The sequence below is a fragment of the Pituophis catenifer genome, unplaced genomic scaffold (genome assembly GCF_029215685.1).
Source record: "Pituophis catenifer annectens isolate HBS135680 unplaced genomic scaffold, rPitCat1.0.hap2 SCAF_6, whole genome shotgun sequence".
NCBI lineage: Eukaryota > Metazoa > Chordata > Lepidosauria > Squamata > Colubridae > Pituophis > Pituophis catenifer.
Genome location: NW_027256886.1, coordinates 79,425,900 through 79,446,144, shown reverse-complemented (window position 1 = coordinate 79,446,144; position 20,245 = coordinate 79,425,900). Strand labels below are relative to the sequence as shown.

Genomic DNA, 20,245 nt, shown 5'->3' with positions numbered 1-20,245 from the left:
GAATTGTGTGGTCATAGCACACAAGAGCCCTGGTGGTGCAGCAAACTAAAGTGCTGTTAAGTAACACCAGCTGCCTGCAATTACTGCAAGTTCAAATCTCACCAGGCTCAAGGTTGACTCAGCCTTCCATCCTTCCGAGGTAGGTAAAATGAGGACCCGGATCATGGGGGCAATAAGCTGACTTTGTATAAAAAAAAGAACACCGCTTAGGGAGGGGCCAAAAGCAGGTATATACAAAAGTATGAAGGCTATTGCTTAACGTATTGTAAGCCGCCCTGAGTCTCCGGAGAAGGGTGGCATATAAATCGAATCAATAAATACAATAAATAAATAGCTGCCATCTTTATTTATTTATTTTTTGACCCCCACTGCCTGCCGTGGATGCCCTGGACTGAATTGAGATAGTTGTGGGAAAGTAATGATGCTGCTTATTTCCTTTTGAATTTCTTACTGAAATCTTATTATTAGGTATTGAGTTAGAAATCATTAAGTTCTTTCACTCAGGACTGTTTCATGCCATCAGACCCTAAAGCAGAAAGCAGAACTATTTTTCTCCCTTTTTGCGAGGAAACCAAAGACATGATTTTTCATTAGCTCGTTCTTTGCAATATAGTTTGTATCAGAAACTAAGATCACGGATTACATTTAAAGGGAGAATATTTGCCCAGTTCATGGTAAAACACAAATATCTCTCCCTTTCATTCTCTTTTGTAACTGCAGGGGCCAAGAAAAGGTAAGGGAATGCAAAATAGAGATGCTTGACAGAAATTGCCAACAGATTTGCCCCTTTTTCTCAACCTACTGTGCAAATAATTATTAAACTGATGGTCAGTGAGCCAAAAAATTTTGACATATTTTTGATCCTTTCTGTGCTTCTTGCATTGATATTATTTCTAGTTCCTCTTATGTGTAACATAGCTAGAAAATCTTTAAAAGAAACCACACACCTCTCTATCAATGGTCCTTACGCTGAAATCTGTTATCCATATGTTACTTTTCATCAAGTGCAAATAGTTTTTTTGGAAACCATCTGGCCCTCCAAGCTACATGCTGTGAATGGGTTTAAGAGATTATCAGGTCCCTGTGTTTATGCAGTACATCTCCTGTTTGTTTAAGAAGAGTACCTACGGGATCGCCTTCTGCCACCAACAGCCTCCCACCGACCAGTTCGCTCCCACAGAGAGGGACTCCTCAGGGTGCTGTCAGCCAAGTTATCTCGGCTGGCGACACCCCGGAGGAGAGCCTTCTCTGTGGGAGCTCCTGCCCTCTGGAATGAATTGGCCCTGGATATTCATAACATTTCTGACCTCCAGGTTTTTCGCTGTGCCCTCAAGACCCTACTGTTCCGACACGCGGGGCTGTCAAATTGAATGATTTTAAATTGGGTTTTAATTTTGGGTTTTAAAATTCGGCCAAAACTATTTAATGATTTTAATTAATTTTAACTAGATATTGTATATTTGTATATTTGTATTTTAATTCTGGCTGTACACCGCCCTGAGTCCTTTGGGAGAATGGGCGGTATATAAATAAAATTATTATTATTATATTGGTTAATCTTTAGTGAGATTCACAGCCTTTGAGGCTGGTTAATAGCTCAGCAGCTCGAGTCCTAACCAAGGACCTAGGAACTGTTAAGGTATCGTCGGACGATGTAAGCTGTTCTGAGTAAGGTGGTTTTTTGTAGAGTCAAAATGTTCAAGTCCGGCAAATTTAGAATTTCTAAATAGCGGGGTAGCCCTTTGGGTATTGCTCCAAGGGCTCCAATTACAATCGGGACAACACACGATTTCTTTTTCCACAGTCGCTCAACTTCAATTTGCAAGTCCCGATACTTTGTGAGTTTTTCTTGCTGCTTATCTTCAATCCGTGCATCACCAGGTATTGCAATGTCAATGAACCATACCTTTTTCTTTTCAACTATTGTTATGTCAGGTGTGTTGTGGACCAAGTGCCTGTCAGTCTGAATCCTAAAGTCCCACAAGATCTTGAGTTTCTCATTCTCTAAAACTTTCTCAACCTGATGTTCCCAGTGGTTTTTGCTGTACTCAAATCCAAACTTCTGGCACAATTTCCAGTGAATGATCTTGGTAACGCGGTCATGGCGTTGTAGGTAGTCAGTTTGTGAAATTTTGCTGCACCCACTGCTCAGGTGGTCGACTGTCTCATCTTTCTCATTGCAGAGGCGGCATTTGCTGTTGGTGGTAACATGTTGAATGTTTGCCTTCATGCAGTTTGTGGCTAGGGCTTGTTCTATTATTATTATTATTATTATTATTATTATTATTATTATTATTATTATTATTATTATTATTATTATTATTACCACCGTATGTGGACTATCCTGTTTCCAACTTCTATTCACTAACTACTGAACTAGTGGTAGCCAGTGGTGCGTTTCATATTATGCTGCTATTGGTTCGCCACGGGTGTACCTGGTTCACATGTGTGCCTGCCTTCCGCGCATGCACCTGGCCTTCCGCGCATGCACTTTGCTCGCATGTGTGCCTTCCACGCATGTGCCCGGCCTCAAAAACATGCCCAAATAGGATAGCATAGAGCCAGGGCAGGTGGGCAGGCCCACCCACAATTTCCGCTACCGAACCGGCTGAATACCATCTCTGGTGGTAGCTACTTCTATTTATAACTTAGGAATTCTTATCTTGGTTCCAAGAGTTCCAAGTTCTTTCTGGTTTCTGGGTTTCGCACAACAGTTCTGAACCTGTGAAGACTAAGAAAGTTTCTAGTACAGCTTTAGGACAGGAAAAGGGTTCATTCTCTACCCTGCTGTGCAATTTCCAAGAAGTATCTCCTGCCCTCGTCAGTTACTTTCAAACACTATAGTAGTAGCTTTGTGGTCAGCTCTTCTTTTTCCCGTGAGACTCTTTTGGTCTTTTCTGCTTGCAATTGTTATCTCATTTCATTTTATTCTTTTTCTTGACAAGGAACAATGGAGTTTGTTCTCTTTCAGTCTTCACCTGTAGGAAGTTGGCACCCACCCTTCTCCTAGGAAAATGAGATCATTTAGGAAATATTAAAAGGGCAGAATATTTCCCCTAAAAGGGAGGCAGAAACTCAGCCCCCTTCACACACCTTTGTCAATGGGCCATTAAGGCCTGGGCCAGTCTATTCTATATAACAAAGATCTACCTCCTTCAGGCAGAGCCTTAGTAGGAATTGCCGAAAGCCCTTTCATTACATCATCACCCAGCAAGAGTCAACCAAGCCTGGGACTCAAAAGACAACCTACAAAGTTACCGCTGCATGGCCCCATGGGAATCTGACAACCAATCAGAATACAAGCTCAAATTCAAAGCCCCACAGAGGGTATAAATGTCTATCTCTCTCTCTAACCTGTTTTGCTTTTTTGCCCAGGACCTCAAAACCATGTAGTCCTGTTCATCATTAAATCATCTTTTCAAGCAGTCTCCACATTTCCAGTGTCTTTCTCCCCACTTGGAACTGAACCCAGATGGACATTTCTTCCAACACACCCCATAGTCCTGAACACCCATTTTCAAAAGTAGAATAGGTATACAATAAATGATCTATCCTTAATGTACTGTAGTCTTACAGAATTTCTGATTGAAAGGCAGGATTTCAGTCATAATATAAATAAATGTCATGCAATTTAACAATAGAAAAGGTATTTATTGCCCAGTTCTGTAAAATATAAAGCTAAAATTATGAGCCTTCTATTCTGTGGGACACAGCGTACTTGTCAAGAGGCAAGATCTTTTGAAATTCTCAAATTTCAAAAATCCAAATTTTTGAGATTTAAACTCCAAATCCTGCATAGTGTGTTTAAATTATTATTTTAATCATTGGAATTTTGGATATGAAGGTATGGATTTGTGTCAAACTAATGGGCTTGCCTGACTTTAAATTATATTTTGCAGCCTGCCATTCAGTTTGGATGAAACAGTGGTTACTTTTGAGAAATAAATGGATATTAACACTAGAGGGTCATAATTTCAGATTTGGGTGGCATGGCTTTTTATGTTATGATAATAGTAATGTAGATTTTAAAAATCATTATGTTAGAAATGTCATACTGAGACTATGAAATGGTGCCAGAAGTTCCCTTTGTTAGTTTCAGCACAGGAAGCATATTATATAACAGAATCAGAGAGTAAGGAGAAATGGTTAACATACCAAGATACGTTAATTAGGGAACATGATGAACTAAAAACGAAATCAAGAGAACAATTAACTGTAAAGGGATTTAGTTTTCAATGGTTCTACAATTTTCAATGTATACAATTAAAAGAAAGGCTTAATTTAGACAAAAAAACAACTGGAAATGAGTTATATAAGATGGAATTTGAGACTGCTTTATGTACAAATGATGAGAATGTCATTGCCAAAATACATAAGCTTTTACTAAAATTTGCAATGGAGGAAGAACAAGTTAAAGAGTGTATGATAAAATTAGCTAAGAACGTCATTTATAATATACAGCTGGACCAATGGCATGGTTGAAAGGACTGAAATATGCTTTATAATTTAAAAGAGAACTTTTGTATCATGGTTATATGACATCAGAAAAAAATTATGTAGGATATATAAAACTCTAAATTTATGGTGGAAACATGGAAAATTGAAGGGTCTTCTTAACATGGTGGATTTATAAAAAAATCTAGAAAATTCTGGATCCAAAAAAATTCCTGCCCCCCCCCTCCCCCAATGCTCAGCGATACGAAGAATTTTAAAGATCAACATTCAGTCAAAATCACAATGGGTGTGTGTGTGAAATTATAGACTATCCATTAGAAAAAAACATGGAAGATTGTTTTTTATACGTGCAGCAGCAAGATAATTATATGCACAAAGCTAGAAAGATCTGGAAATACCAACAATGGTGGAATGGCTGATGAAGATGACAATATTTGCAGAAAAAATCAAAATTGTCTTGTTTGATTAAGGACAAGACAATTATATTTGTTAGTGAATGAAAACCTTTGTGGGATTTTTGTTGGAAATGGAAGAAAAAATGTGATTTATGGATTTGATTATTAGAAAGGGTAAAATATGTTTTTTTTTTTTTTTTTAATGAGAAGGAAGGAGTCACTGGAGAAGAGCCTAATGCTGGGAACGATTGAGGGCAAAAGAAGAAGGGGACGGCAGAGAATGAAGTGGCTGGATGGAGTCACTGAAGCAGTAGATGTGAGCTTAAATGAACTCCAGAGCAGCAGTGAAATGTAAAATTTGTTACTACCAGTTCTGTGGGCATGGCTTGGTGGTGGGGGACGGGTAATGTGACTAGGTGGGCGTGGCCAACTTTTTTTCTTTTTTTACTTTTAAAAGCATTTTTTTCTACAACCTCTTTGACTATAAGAGGTTTTCTATAAGAGGTTATAGAAAAAATGCTTTTAAAAGGCTCTGGCAATCCCAGCTGAGTCACGCGATCATCAGAGGCTTTTTTTTTTTACTTTTAAGAGCATATTTTCGTCTGAAGAAAAAATGCTTTTAAAAGTAAAAAAAAAAATCTCTGATGATCGTGCACCTCAGCTGAGCATGGGGGGGGAGGCAGGGATTTTTGCTACCGGTTCTCCCAACCACCCGCCACCATCACTACCGGATTGGGCGATCCGGTCCGAACCGGGAGCATTTCACCCCTGCTCCAGAGGATGGTAGAGGACAGGAAGGCCTAGAGGAACGTTGTCCATGGGGTCGCGATGGATCGGACATGACCTCGCAACTAACAACAACAAAAATATGAAAAGAAAGGAATCAAGATATAGTCTTAAAGAGGGAAGATAAAAATATAACTGCTATAAAGAAGATTGGAAGCTGTTTCTTTACATTTATTTCTGGTGCTTCAGAAGACATTAAATACTGAAGCTTTTCTATGAGCTTTTGGTGAGGATGGAATATATGGAAACTGTTATTTTTTTTATTCTTGACATTTACGGTTTTTTTTTTTAATTTCAGAAATAAATGTTACATTTAATTATCTTAATGTGGGTTGGAGTGGTTATTTTTATATATTGGCTTTCAATATTCACTTCCAAAGATGACATGATTGGGTAGCATGGAAATAATGTAAATAAATACATGAATGAATCTGAATTTCAATTTTGTCCTTGGCTCAACTCTGCTTTATAAAGGCAAATTACAGTAGTTTTTCCTTGTATTCTGAATATCAGAAATATGATCCCTATGTTCTCATATGTATCTGGGTACGAAAATAAGAGATAAAATCATTTAAATTCAAACATATGTCTATGTTTTATTTGATAATTCCTTACTTATGACCTGAACAGATCAAATTGCATTGGTTGTTTCAATCATCTCTCTTGTAATTGCCAATAATCTTTTAAATTACTTATGAGTCATCATTCGCAAACGTCTGAAAGGACCTAAACTTCCTGTGAAAAAGGTAAGGTATAAGATAACAGGGAATAGAAAATATGCTAAACAGTGAATAAAGAAATTATAAAAGTATCGGAGCACTCTGGCATTTTTACAGAAAGCTTAATTATTTTGAACCAATAATCTAGCAGGGGACTAATTGTCATTTTCAACAGATCATCTTTCAGAATAATAATGGAGTCTGAAGCAAGATGCTTGTCAATCATTTGACATTCTGCTGTTACCACAAGAATATAGTATGAATTCATGTTCAATTTCATTTTGCTCCTAAATATTTACTTTTTCTGAGGAATTGCTTGAATTTTGAACATCACAACCATGTTTCCCCCAAAATAAGACCGGGTCTTATATTAATTTTTGCTCCAAAAGACCCATTAGGGCTTATTTTTTGGTTAGGTCTTATTTTGGGGAAAATACGGTACTAAATGCATCCATATGGCTGACAATCTTAACTGGGACTTATTTTGGGGGTAGGGCTTATATTACGAGCATCCTGAAAAATCATGCTAGGACTTATTTTCTGCTTGGGTCTTATTTTCAGGGAAACAGAGTATTAGCAGTCTGAGTTAACAACATCAGCTGACAGAGTTCTGTGTAGCACACACGCAGCTCCTTGTAGTTACAGGGTTAAAACTTCCATTGAGAGTGTCTCTTTCATGTTGGAAGGAAGCCTCATGAATTGATGTTGTTCATCTGCCTCTCCCAGTTACATTTTGATCAAGAATCTCTGCTCACATTAGCACTGGATTCCTTGTATAATCAGAAGCCTGATGCATCTGGCAGAGAATCAATGTATCCCAGCCAGCAGCTGGCTATAATGCATGCTAATTTCCTCACCTTGGCTGCTGTGGAAGGTTTACATGCCTAAATAATGCACAGATATGCCGAAATGCCTAATACACAGCTTAAAATAAATCTAGGATTGATTGTCTAGTACCTAAGTAAACGCATCCCTCATTCCAAATACAGGCTTTCTCCTGGCATTGTCCTTTTTTGTTGATCAAAATACCCACCCTAGTTTTGTGGGAATGAGGTCAGTGCTAGTAGTTAGTGGGCCTTGTGATATTAAAACAAACCCTGCTATGTTGAAATTTAGGGAACAGAAATGTTTTGTTGGTTTTTCTCAGAATTCAGTTCTCTAATATACCCTGTTTCCCTGAAAATAAGACATCCCCTGATAATAAGCCCAATTGAGCTTTTGAGCGCATGCGCTAAAATAAGCCCCCCCCCTGAAAATAAGCCCTCCACGAAAATATTTAAATGCATGCACAGCTGGTCCTTGCCATTTTCTCTGGTTTCCTCCATGTGCCCCAAAATAATAAAACCTCCCCGAAAATAAGGCCAAGCGCTTATTTTGGGATTCAAAAAAATATAAGACAGGGTCTTATTTTGGGGAAAACACGGGTAGATAAATCATGTTTAACACTAAGGCCTTGGAGCTTCATGCCTAATCTGTCTTCCTACCAAGTAGTGTCACTTGCGTGCCCCCCCACCCCCCAGTAGATAGAGGAAGGAGAGAGATAATATAGTATTTTGGGGGAAGGAAAGAAAGTATGAGAGATTAGTTTAGGTTATTTATTACTTGAAGGTTTATGAATATTAGGAATTGTCCCCTGGGGCACGGATCAGTGGACTATCTACAGCCATCTTGGAAAGTACATTGAAAAATAAAAAAAATAATATTTAATGGCTTACAGTGACCTACACTAGAGGCCAAAATTGTGGAAACTTTTTGGGAAAAAAATGTATTTTCTAAAACTAACTAATAACACCACTTTTTTTTTTTTTTGGAGTACCATAAAATTATATATCAATGGAAAGATAATTTAATCAAGAATGTAATGCGATAACTTTTATGAAAGATTTGTTATTAGAATAGCAGTTACAGTATAAAGAAGAAAAGTGAAACACGTAGCAAAAACGAGATATACAAAAATGATCACCATAGAAAAAACGAGATATACAAAAAATATTACCGTGTCAGTTAATACTTAGTTGGGTAACCGTTAGCATGAATTACGGCCTTCCCATGGAGTGAACCAAGCCTTTTAGTTCTGCAGCTGTTATAATGTGAAACCAAGATTGAATGATTGCTTCTATTAACTGGGTTTTATTGCTGAATCACTTCTGACTAACAAGTTTCTTAGTCGGCTCCATAGATTTTCCACTGGGTTAAGGTCTGGGCTATTCCCAGGCCATTCCAGCAGTGGAATATGAAAACTAAAACTTAAAACTCAAAAAAAAAAAAGTTAAAAAAAAAGTAGTGTTATTAGCCATCAACCCCCCAAAATACACTTTCCCCAAAAGGTTTCCACAATTTTGGCCACTACTGTATAATTTCAGCAGATACTTCTACAAACTCGCTTGCTTCCAGATTAGTGTGGTGCATTTTCAAGAAACACCAATTATTTTAATCAGCTGGAAATACTGCAGCCATACATACTGCTTTCTCTCTTCTCAAGAGACAGTGATGCTACAATTGTCCTTGTTACTGAGCTTCACACTGACATGCATCGTCTAACACATAGCACAGCTCACTGGAAGAGATTTCTGTCCTGAAACAAATGCTCATGCCTTCAGCAACTGCTCTGATTTTTTTTTTCTAACTCAACTAACTGCATTGCAAAAATAATAATAATAATAATAAATAAAAAAGACAAATCTTCCCATTCTTATCAAAAAAGAGTTTGTCGACAGCCCAGGAACCCTGATCTCACTCTGCCTTGCATCTGGATAGCATTTTTTGCTCAGATACTTAAAGGGATAGTGATTTGACAGGTTCTCCTTCTAAGCAACTGCTCAGATTGTGTTTGCATGCAACCAGAAAAAACGCACATTGCGCTGTTATTTGCATTTTTAAATGAAGCTGGAATTGATCTGGGCTGATTTGACTCGGAGATTCTTGCCACTGTTATGAAGTTCTTGCAAGTGAGGAGAAGAATGGCAAATTTACAGTAGATCTATCAGCTTTCATTCTCACTCTAGAAGGGGACCTAGCTGGCTTTCTTGGAACAGAAAGATGGAGCTGGAACAGCGGGGATAAAACGTGATCATAGGTCTTGTATACAGGCTTTGTTTAGAAAATACATTGTCATTATCTACTACTGACACTTTAGCAAAAACCAATGTGGGGACAAAATTCCCACCATGTGATTTGTTTCACTATTGTAAATGCCGAATGAAGAACAGTACCTTAGTCACTTTAGAGCAGCGGTCTCCAACCTTGGCAACTTTTAAGACTTGTGGACTTCAACTTCCAGAATCCCTCACATAGCAAAGCTCAGGGATTACAGAAGACAATTCCTTAGCTCAGGGGTTTCCAACCTTGCCAACTTTAAGACTTGTAGACTTCAACTCCCAGAATTCCTCCTGGCTGAGGAATTCTGGGAGTTGAAGTCCACAAGTCTTAAAGTTGCCAAGGTTGGAGACCCCTGCTTTAGACTAGAATAGAATAGAATTCTTCATTGGCCAAGTGTGATTGGACACACAAGGAATTTGTCGTGGTGCATACACTCTCGGAGTACATAAAAGAGAAGATACATTCATCAAGAATCATAAGGTACATTAGAGCCACTGCTTAGATTATTTTGCAAATAGCCAGTCAATATCTTCTGGAAAGCTAAAGCGGGGGTGGGGGGCACAGAAGATAGACTTTCTACAAGGGTTTATGGGAAGCCCGCCCCCCTGAAGAATGAAATATTTTGGGAAATATTAAAAAAAGGCAGAATATTATATTTCCCGAAAGAAGAAATGGAGAAACATGTTTTTAGAGGCAGAAAGCAGCCCCCAAGTCTTTCTTAATAGCCCACAACAGATGCCAGCACTTAAGGAGATAAAGAGCTTATTAAAAGAGGAAGCAAACTATCTAAATGACTCCATTCATAAGCAAATCAAACATTGTAAGCAGAAATCCACTGAAGACAGGATATTTGGGAAACTCCTTGCAGCAAAGTTTGACAGCAAACAAAAGCAGAGCGTGGTAGGATTAGAACAAGCAGACTCTTGCCCAAGTTCCAACACAGGACGAAAGCCATTAGCTACAATAGGGAATTGCCCAACACCCTTTTAGAAACACAAAGCCTATATTGCACAATTCTCAAACTTCAAAGTTAAAGAAACTATAAAGATCCATCCACCTATTCAGTCATTTGGTCAGCTGCCCCAGAACCGCAAACCCTGGTTTATTGGTTCTGTTCACCAATAAACAGAGTCTTTCTTTCCAATCAGTCTCCATGTTGTTTCTGGCGTCTTTCTCCCAGCTTGGAAGTAAACTGGATGGATTTTCCTTTTGTGTAGCAGATTAGACTGAAAGTTGTAAATCCTAAGAACAACTTACTATGAAGAACGTTGGCAAATACTTTCAGATGACCAAATTACACATAGATAAATTAGGGAATAAGGGATTGTCTTTTTGGTGGAGGAAGGGCAGGTTGTACCTGCTAATTTTCTGGACAATGACAGCAAGAGTTCTTTTCAATCTGAGAAAACTCTTGCATCCTCTTTGCTTGGAGGTGGGGATATTTGAAGGGAGGGAAGGAGGGAGAGAGAAGGAGGTCTTCCATGTGTTTACTGAAGCTTCCGTGTTTACTGAAGCAGGCACATTTTCATACACCCTCTGTTCTAATTCATTTTAGACAATTTTCTTACATTTTTGGCTTCATCACATTTGTGTGAATAAATAGCTACATATTGATTCTTTTACTAAATACTACAACTATGCAAATTTTTAAAAAATGGCCAATACACCTAATCTATGGTTATAAAGTCAGTGATAATAACATTTAGAAAACTGTAAACAGCTTATTTGAAGTTTGTAAATTTAATATTTATAAGTTTGGTTCTGAAAACCCCAATGTCACTTAGTCCCTACAAAATCAGCCTAGTATTTTGCAACTTCTCTTGGAAGAATTGTGCAAAAAAAAAAATATTTACCATTGTATAGTAGGCTAATAAAATTAAAATGTGTTTCTTAGAAGGACAACTTGTTTTTCTTTCCAAAGATGAAAGTCAACATTCCTTAGAAATATGCATTGATGAATTTGCTCATCTAATAATAAAAGTGTTCATTCTGCATTGACGAGATTCATGTGGGTGCAGTACTTGAAAGGAATGCGTCAGTTAGCAAATAATTTGGGGTTTTTTTTGATGTAGAGGCAAGAATCTATTTTTCTATAAAACTTCTAAAAAGCTTTTATAACCATGAATGACATACTAAACTTGCCTATCATCTCTAACTAATTTGCATATAAAAATCAAAGGACTCACTTCTAGCACTGAATCTATTGGATTTGAAGAGTCTAATATGGCCTCCTCAGGTGTCCAACATCTCTGCCTCTGCCTCAGACAGATAAAGCCAGCTGGTGTCCTTGCTAATCCAGAAAGTGTTTCCCCATTGGGCAACTTGGAGATGTGTAGATTCCAACTCCCAGCATGCTGGCTGGGAAATTCTGGGAGTTAAAAGTCCACACATTTTCAAGTTGTCAAGGTTGAGGAACACTGTTGCAGAGGATGTTGACTATTGGTCAGTTGGGAGGAGCAAGACAATGGCCTTCTGTATTTGTAGTAGTTGTTGCAGTGGCATCTAGTAAAGAATGTGTTTGTGCAGGAAAAAGACATGAAAAACAGAGCACCTGAAAATAGGACCCAAAAGACAGAAGTATGAATAGAAAATGGAACACCCATGAGGAGAGATTATGGGTGACAAAAGGGAGCAGCAATGAAAAGCAATGAGAAGTGAAGTAGGATGAAAAGTCACTGTTACACTATAAAGTGCTTCACATTTTAAGGTTTAGCTCTTTCTTTACTACATACTGCCTTTGTTTTCTGTGAAATGGAACAGAAGGCTGGAAGAGGAGCCTGATTTCAAATAAATGACTGCATGGGAAGGACTCTGATTCCATTTACCTCAGTCTCATCTCAGGCTCAGATTCTGTTTACCTCAATGTAGCCCCACCAGTTTGTCTTTCAATGTAGATCAGAGAAGAGGGTCTATGGAGATTCTCAGTCATCCAGATCATGGTTGTCCCAAAGATGCTTTTTCAAGAGGCAACTGGACTTTCTGGTTTTTCTTTGAAGACGTTTCACTTCTCATTCAAGAAGCTTCTTCAGCTCTGAAGAACTGAAGAAGCTTCCAGAGCTGAAGAAACTTCTTGGATGAGAAGCAAAACATCTTCAAAAAAATATCAGACATTAATACAATTGAGCGGATCCAGAGGTATTTCATGAGAAGAGTACTCCATTCCTCTACTCACAATAGAATCCCTTATGCCACCAGGCTTGAAATTTTGGGCTTGGACAATCTGGAACTGCGCCGCCTGTGGTCCAATCTAAGCATAGTACACAAAATTGTCTGCTACAACGTCTTACCTGTCAATGACAGCTTCTTCAGCTTCAACCTCAATAATACACGGGCAAACAATAGATACAAACTGAAGGTAAACCACTCCAAACTCGATTGCAGAAAAAACGACTTCAGCAACAGAGTGGCCAACGCCTGGAATGCTCTACCCGACTCCATTGTTACATCCTCAAACCCTCACAGCTTCAACCTTAAACTGTCTACCGTGGACCTCACCCCATTCCTAAGAGGTCCGTAAAGGGGGCGTGCCTAAGAGCACCAGCACGCCTACCATCCCTGTCCTACTGTCCCCATTTATTTGTATCCATTTCATTCGCTCATGTCCATGTTCATATTCATACCTGCTATCTTGTACATGTTTGACAAACTAATCAATAAATAAAATAAATAAATAAATAAAAACCAGAAAATCCAGTTGCCTCTTGAAAAAGCATCTTTGGGACATCAGAGAAGAATATTCACTAATTTTCAGTTTCAAGCACCATGCTGCTGGGTGTCCTGCCCCAGCTACGGACCCCAAAGAACGCAGCACACACAAAATCCGTACAAACCTTAGTTTACTAATTAAGGACTACTAATGAGCTTTCTTAGTAGTTGTTCAAACACAAGTACAGTTTAAATCAGTCTTTTCTGAACAAGGGCTGTTAATTTAACTTCATTAACAGCCGACAAGAATCCGAAGAATAATAACTCAATTCTGAGGCACAGTATTTCAGATAACCGTAATCTTACTGTGGTTGGCAGAATGGCCAGAAGCAATTTGCAGGAAAACTGACAAGAGAGAAACAAGAGCCGAATCAAACGTTTCTGGAATCAAGACACGAAGGAATATGAACGAAGTTGTTTCCTGCAAATTGCATCAGTCGTCGTCCTTCCTTAAATAGGCTAGGGGAGTGGCCAATTAGCCCCAAGCCTTACTCTCGAGGAGACCTCCTCCTGAGGAGCCACTCCTGCCTTTTAACAACTCTGCGCGCTCGTGCATCGAGAAGAGGCTCCTCCTCTTCTTCCTCTTCACTTATGGGAGCTTCTGGAGGTTCTGAAGGCCCTAGCTGAATCCCCACCTCTGGCACCACATCTTCTCCAGCCTCCTCATTGTCTGACTTGAGCGCCAGCTGCACAGGCTGCTGGCTCAGCACCACACCAACCTCCTCGCTGTCGGAATGAGCTACTAACTGCACAGGCCGCTGACGGGCCACAACACTGGGAGTGAATCTGAATACGGCCCTAGCCCAGTGCATGGCCTGTGGGTATCTGAATCCCAGTGATTGATTTATACATTACTATAAGGGCAGGATAGCCTCTGCTGTACCCACATGCTGATTCCATGCGGGGAGTATTTAGAAATAAGATACATTTACAGTTTGAAGTGCTATTTCCCATCATTATTTATTTACAGTATATCTTTAAAGAAACAAGAAAAGTCCTGGGACATCGGAAAGAAATTTACAGTGCATTTCTCTTACCTGTAGTAGATATAGTACATCCATGATGCAATAATATGATTTTATTCAGCAGCATTCTAATACTTTTTATTATACTGAAAAAATACCCTTGAAACTGCTATTTCCACATTATTTTTGTTTAGTTTCTGCCCGTATTAATGTTGCATAGCAATATTAATGACACATCTGTTAATTAGAAATGAATGAAAGAATCAAACACTTACCCGAATCATCATAACTGAACATCTAATGTCATGAACTGTGTCGTAAATCTTCTTAGAGATGTCAACAAATTGATTATCATCAAACAGATGAATCGTATTCCTGCTTAAGTTTTCCAGTGCAGTGTTGACTTGAGTAATAAATTCAGGAATCACTGTCAAATAAATGTTTAAAAAGGTAGTTGTTGAATGACTTTTAAACTCTTCTCTCTTAATTTTGAACTGCATTGAGTTGAGACTGGCTTGCAACTAGCATGCTCAAGTTTATTTTGCCTTTTTAAAACCATTCTTCAATTTAATGAAAATGAAATTTAGTTGAAAAGCAATTGATGAAATGATCATCAGTGTTCTTGCACTTCCCTTATTTATAAGCTGTCCTAAATTGTGTAAAAACACACACACACACACACACACACACACACACACATATATATATATATATACAATTTAGGACACACACACACAGACACAGACACACACACACACACACACACACACACACACATAAAAATTTAGGATATATATTGTACAAAACTTTCTCTGGCACTTGGCAGGATCACTGGTGCAATTCAGTCCCCAGGGAAGACATTTTAAATGATCTCTTCCTGCAAGCTTTTTTCAGGTCAAAAAATTTGGTAATCAGGAAGGGTGCACAAACAGGTAGCATAAAAAAAACAGGAAGTACCTGGATCCTCTATACTTGACGGTAATAAAATAAGGTTATAAGCATTCTTTAAAAATCTGAAAGGCCTCCGAGAATGCTTCACACATTTGAGAGATTTTTTTTCTTCTTCTAATAATTACATTTCATTTTCAATTTTACTGACACATACTGACACATGACTTCTACTATCTTCTACTATCTACTATCTTCTACTATCTACTTCTACTATCACCCTTCAATTCTAAACCTTCTCATAGTTCTTCCATCCATTGTATCATCTTAATATCTGTTTTTACTATTTTTCCCCTCTTATTTCTACCTCTATTTTAGCCCTCTTTTTTTTCCCCCTTCACCTTTCACTCCAGTAATCAAAGACGTGGTGTTAATCATTTTTTACATATTTTAATATTTTTTCCAATCCTTCAATCCTTGTAATTCTACTATTAATACATTTGTTTTCATTAAAATATATCCTGTCTTTATCTATTCTCAAATTACTTAGTTCTAGCTTTTCACTATTTGAGAGAAATTGAGAGACAAGTATATGTACTAGATCAGTGGTGGGTTGCTACCAGTTCGGTCTGGATCTTGCAAATCAGTAGTAACGGTGGTGGGAGGCTCCACCCACCCGCCCTGACGTCATCACGGATGCTCTGCGCATGCGCAGAAGTGCCACACGCGAGTGAAGCGAGCATGCGCATGTGCGTGCTCCCGTTGCGAACCGGTAGCAAAGGTAAGTGGAACCCACCCCTATACTAGATTCATTATATAATGTAACATATTAATATTCAATTTATTCACAAATTTTGATGTAAATTGATAACAAATCACATGAGTCAATCAGCTTGTGATTTTCAGTGGGATCAGTCTGAAATGGCTGTTCTTGGGCTCCCTATTCATATCTTTATCAGTCTTAGATCAGAAACTTAAGAAAAAGGGGCAAAATAGTGTAGAAAAAGGAGGTAAATTAAAAGGGCATATGTAACACAAATAGTATATATACTATCTTGAAGCTTTTGAATTCTTCAAAAATGATTTAGAAGATGTATTTTGGCTCTCCTGCATATGTGAGCATAGCACTTTTCCAAGAGCCAATGTATATATAAATTTGATGGACTATCTTCCTGAGATTTAGCTAAAGGACATCAAAGAATAATAGCTTTAGGCAAGTCCTTGGGTTAATAAAATACTTTGTCAGCTCAGTTGAAGAGAGGGAGGATCAGGAATAGATCTATTTTTGTTCCTGAACCTGAATACTGCATATTAATCTGATTATTGTATCTGGGCAATTTGTCTTAGCTAAATTTAAAAGCATGCCACCCATACCTTTCCTATATACCTCCTCTTATTTATTTATTTATTTTGGGGGGAAGAGAAGGAAGTAATGCCAGAAACATGAAAATAGGTCATGGAATGAATATACAGGCATTAGTAGAGACTGTACTGAAATTAGATGAACAAATAAAGGTATAGAAGGAAAGGGCAGAAATGAAGAGGTTTCTCCTGCTGTCTCAAAAAGAAATATTCAGAATTCTGAATTACAATGTAGTTTTGTTAATATGAATTATTATGTTTTTTTCAATAGGCCCGTAAATATCATGGGCATAACAAAATTATTTGTTTTATTGATAGTAATAAACCATTAGTATTAAGAATTAAGGACTTTCCGAATATTAAATTTTTATTTCTATTTATTTCTTTGATCAGTTGACTATGATCTTAACTTGTCTTCAAGAATTCAGGCAGAATAAAATACAGTTACTATGACTACTACTTACCAATATTATAACCACTACCATTATAATAGAATCATTTAGGAAAAATAAAAACCGAATTTAATAATAACAACAAAATACCTGTAGAGTACATTCATATCTTTTGAATTTCTGAATTCTATATTGCTAACAGGAAAACAATTTTTAAGGCAATGATAAAGAAAAAAATATGAATAATACAAATAATAACAATAATAGTAAAATAATTATTCATTGATGAGATCTTTAAAACTGTTGCTGTTTTGCTATTTTTAAGATAATGCTATTTCCCACACTTTAAAATACCATTGAGACAAAGAAAATTTAGAAAGGTACATAAAATGGATTTTAAAAAATTGTTCAGAACTTGAAAAAAAATGCCTTCACTTGACAAATTTCTGAGAATTCCATGTTTCTGAACCACAAAGTTCAAAACATTTTGAGTAATTCACCATACCAAATAATGTTAACAACCCTTGTTCCTCTGTTGTTATTTGTTTAGTTCAGGGGTGTCAAACTCAATTTTATTGAGGGCCACATCAGGGTTGTGTTTGACCTCGGAGGGCCGGGGTGTGTGGCGTGGCCATGGCGGGCATTTGACAGGCTCAAGATGCATTTTTTTCCTTCTCTTATTTCTTTCCACAGTTCTTTATTATAACCATTTTCCTATCTCTTCTATCAGATATTGCTGGCAAATATTTATTACTTATTCTTGATACTCCACTAAACTTTTTATTTCTAAATTTATACCCCATTGTTTAATAGTAAATTGCTTTTCCAGGCCGAAAAGCTATTTATACTATTGTATTTTTATTGTTCAACTAAATAGTATAAATAATATGATAATACAAGACCTAACAGCAGAGGTAAATTTGCAGGATAGTAAATAGAAATGGCTGTCAATTATAGATTTGTGGATTATAGATTAAATGGACCTACAGTATGTAAAATCTGGCATTAAACTGTAGAATTAACATAGGATGTTGCTGGTTTTCAGATCAGGCACTTCCAGGAGGCCACATAATTGTAACGCAGTCCAATCCAGTCCTCCTGCAGCACTCTGCCAGCTGAAAGCAGGCCATGCAGAAGCTCCACGCAGCCCATTTTTGGCCTTCCTAGCCTCCAGCAGCACTCTGCCGGCCAAAAACGGAGGCCGTGCAGAGGCCGCATGTGCCCCCCCCACAGCCCATTTTGGCCTCCCTAGCCTCCAGCAGCACTCTGCCGGCCAAAAACGGAGGCTGTGCAGAGGCCGCATGTGCCCCCCCCAGCCCATTTTGGCCTCCCTAGCCTCCAGCAGCACTCTGCCGGCCAAAAACGGAGGCCGTGCAGAGGCCGCATGTGTCCCCCCCACAGCCCATTTTGGCCTCCCTAGCCTCCAGCAGCACTCTGCCGGCCAAAAACGGAGGCTGTGCAGAGGCCGCATGTGCCCCCCCCCAGCCCATTTTGGCCAGGAGAGGCACCATGGGCTGGTCCTTTGATATTTCCAGGCTGGCCCTGTGGGCCAGATTTAAGCATCCCGTGGGCTGGATCCAGCCTGCGGGCCTTCAGTTTGACACTCCTGCTTTAGTTCTAAACCAACTACAAGAAGCACAACGTAGAGTGTTATTATTTATACAAAGTGATTAAAGAAAGCCATAAACAGTTTTAAATTCCCCTAGCCACAATAAAACAACATTTAAGAACCCCTCTGCAACCTGATCTGCCTTGACAAATAGAACCGTGAACGGCCAACGAACAACATAAAGCAGCATCAAATGTCCCTCATTAATTGTATGCATAGTACACCTTTTGTCAGCCTGACCCAAAAGAAGCAACTCTCAACAAAGAGCCCAAGTAAACACAATTCAAGAAGGCTCAACAGATAGGGATGGTATTACATTAAAACCAGGGGTGGGTTCTACTTACCTTTACTACCGGTTCACAACGGGATCACGCGCGCCTTACTTCTGCTCATGCGCAGAAGCTTCATGCGCAGATCACTTCTGATGATGTCAGGGTCAGTGGGCAGAGCCTCCCGCCGGTTTTACTACCGGTTCTATAGAACCGGTCCGAACCAGGGGCAACCCATCACTGATTAAAACAAAATTGTAACTTCCTTGTAGCAAGGAATTTAAAGCAGCCCTAACCTTCCCTACCAGGCTGATAACAGCGTTTTTCTTAGAGCATAATAACTTTGTCCTTAACTGACTCTCCATCATCCTTGCTCATCTTCAGTGACATCGGTGATAAAATGATGCTTGCTATTTTATTAGGTAACATAACATCGTGGCGCTATGAATTTTATCAAAGCCTATAACAAACCAATTGAAAGATGCCTCAGTGTTAGAAGCAAGTTGATAGACCCTGACATTGAAGCAAGAAAGAAACAAAATGGGGGTGGTGGGGTTTTTTTATTTCATATTCAAGACTTAACTTTTGAATGTGGGATGTTTTGTCATATATACAACGTTTTAAGACTGAGAAAATATCAGGAGAAACTAATTGCCAAGCACAGTTGAGTTTTTTTTTTCAGTTTCTTCAAACTTTAAAGCAAAATAAAAAATGCAATGGCCATCGCTACTCAAGGTGATAAATCCAGGGGTGAAATCCAGCAGGTTCTGACAGGTTCTGGAGAACTGGTAGCGGAAATTTTGAGTAGTTCGGAGAACTGGCAAATACCACCTCTGGCTGGTCCCAGAATGGAGTGGGAATGGAGATTTTGCAATATCCTTCCCCCAGGAGTGGGGAGGGAATGGGCATTTTGCAGTATCCTTCCTCCAGGAGTGGGGAGGGAATGGATATTTTGTAGTATCCTTCCCCTGCCATGCCCACCAAGCCACACCCACGCCCACCAAGCCACATCCACAGAACCAGTAGTAAAACGATTTGGATTTTACCACTGGATAAATCTAGACCAATTTGATTACAATACCTCATCTCCCCCCCAAAAAAATGTGGCAATATGATTTTAAATGGAACATGGTTTATTGTTGTGGTCCACAATAAACTGCTTTCAAAGGGGAAAGGACATTTTATGACAAATAGTTCACTAGATTTAGATTTAAAGTTCTCTTCCCATGAGTTTTTGAGACTTTGAAGAGAACTGGCTATATATGCTATGTGTTTTTTTTATTATCATTATGTTACGTCTTATTGAAATGGCTCATTTGATTTTAAATGAACATACATTTCTTCCTGATCTTTTGATTGGTTTGAGTTTAAGTAGATACTTTTCTTATTCAAAACCAAAATGGCATTTGTACATTATTCTGCACTTTCCTTTTCTCTTAGTAAGTGCATGTATGTGGATCACAAAGATTTCTCACAAATAATCCAATCTCTATTGTACTAGAGTAATGTAAGACCTTAACATTATTGTTGCCTGTAGAACTTTTTGATCCGTATCTAAAAGGAACCCTCTAGCTTGAATGAATGACTTGCTTTGAATGAAC

General features: G+C 38.4%; 1 protein-coding gene across 3 annotated transcripts in view; it reads right to left on the bottom strand.

Annotated features, from left to right (window-relative positions):
- Window positions 1–20,245, bottom strand: part of CTNNA3 (catenin alpha 3) — a 954,378-nt gene that overhangs the window by 189,704 nt on the left and 744,429 nt on the right. For all 3 annotated transcript variants that reach the window (XM_070945838.1, XM_070945840.1, XM_070945839.1), the window contains one exon: window positions 14,400–14,551. In XM_070945838.1, the coding sequence (XP_070801939.1) occupies window positions 14,400–14,551 (152 nt within the window). The remainder of the gene's footprint in view (window positions 1–14,399; window positions 14,552–20,245) is intronic.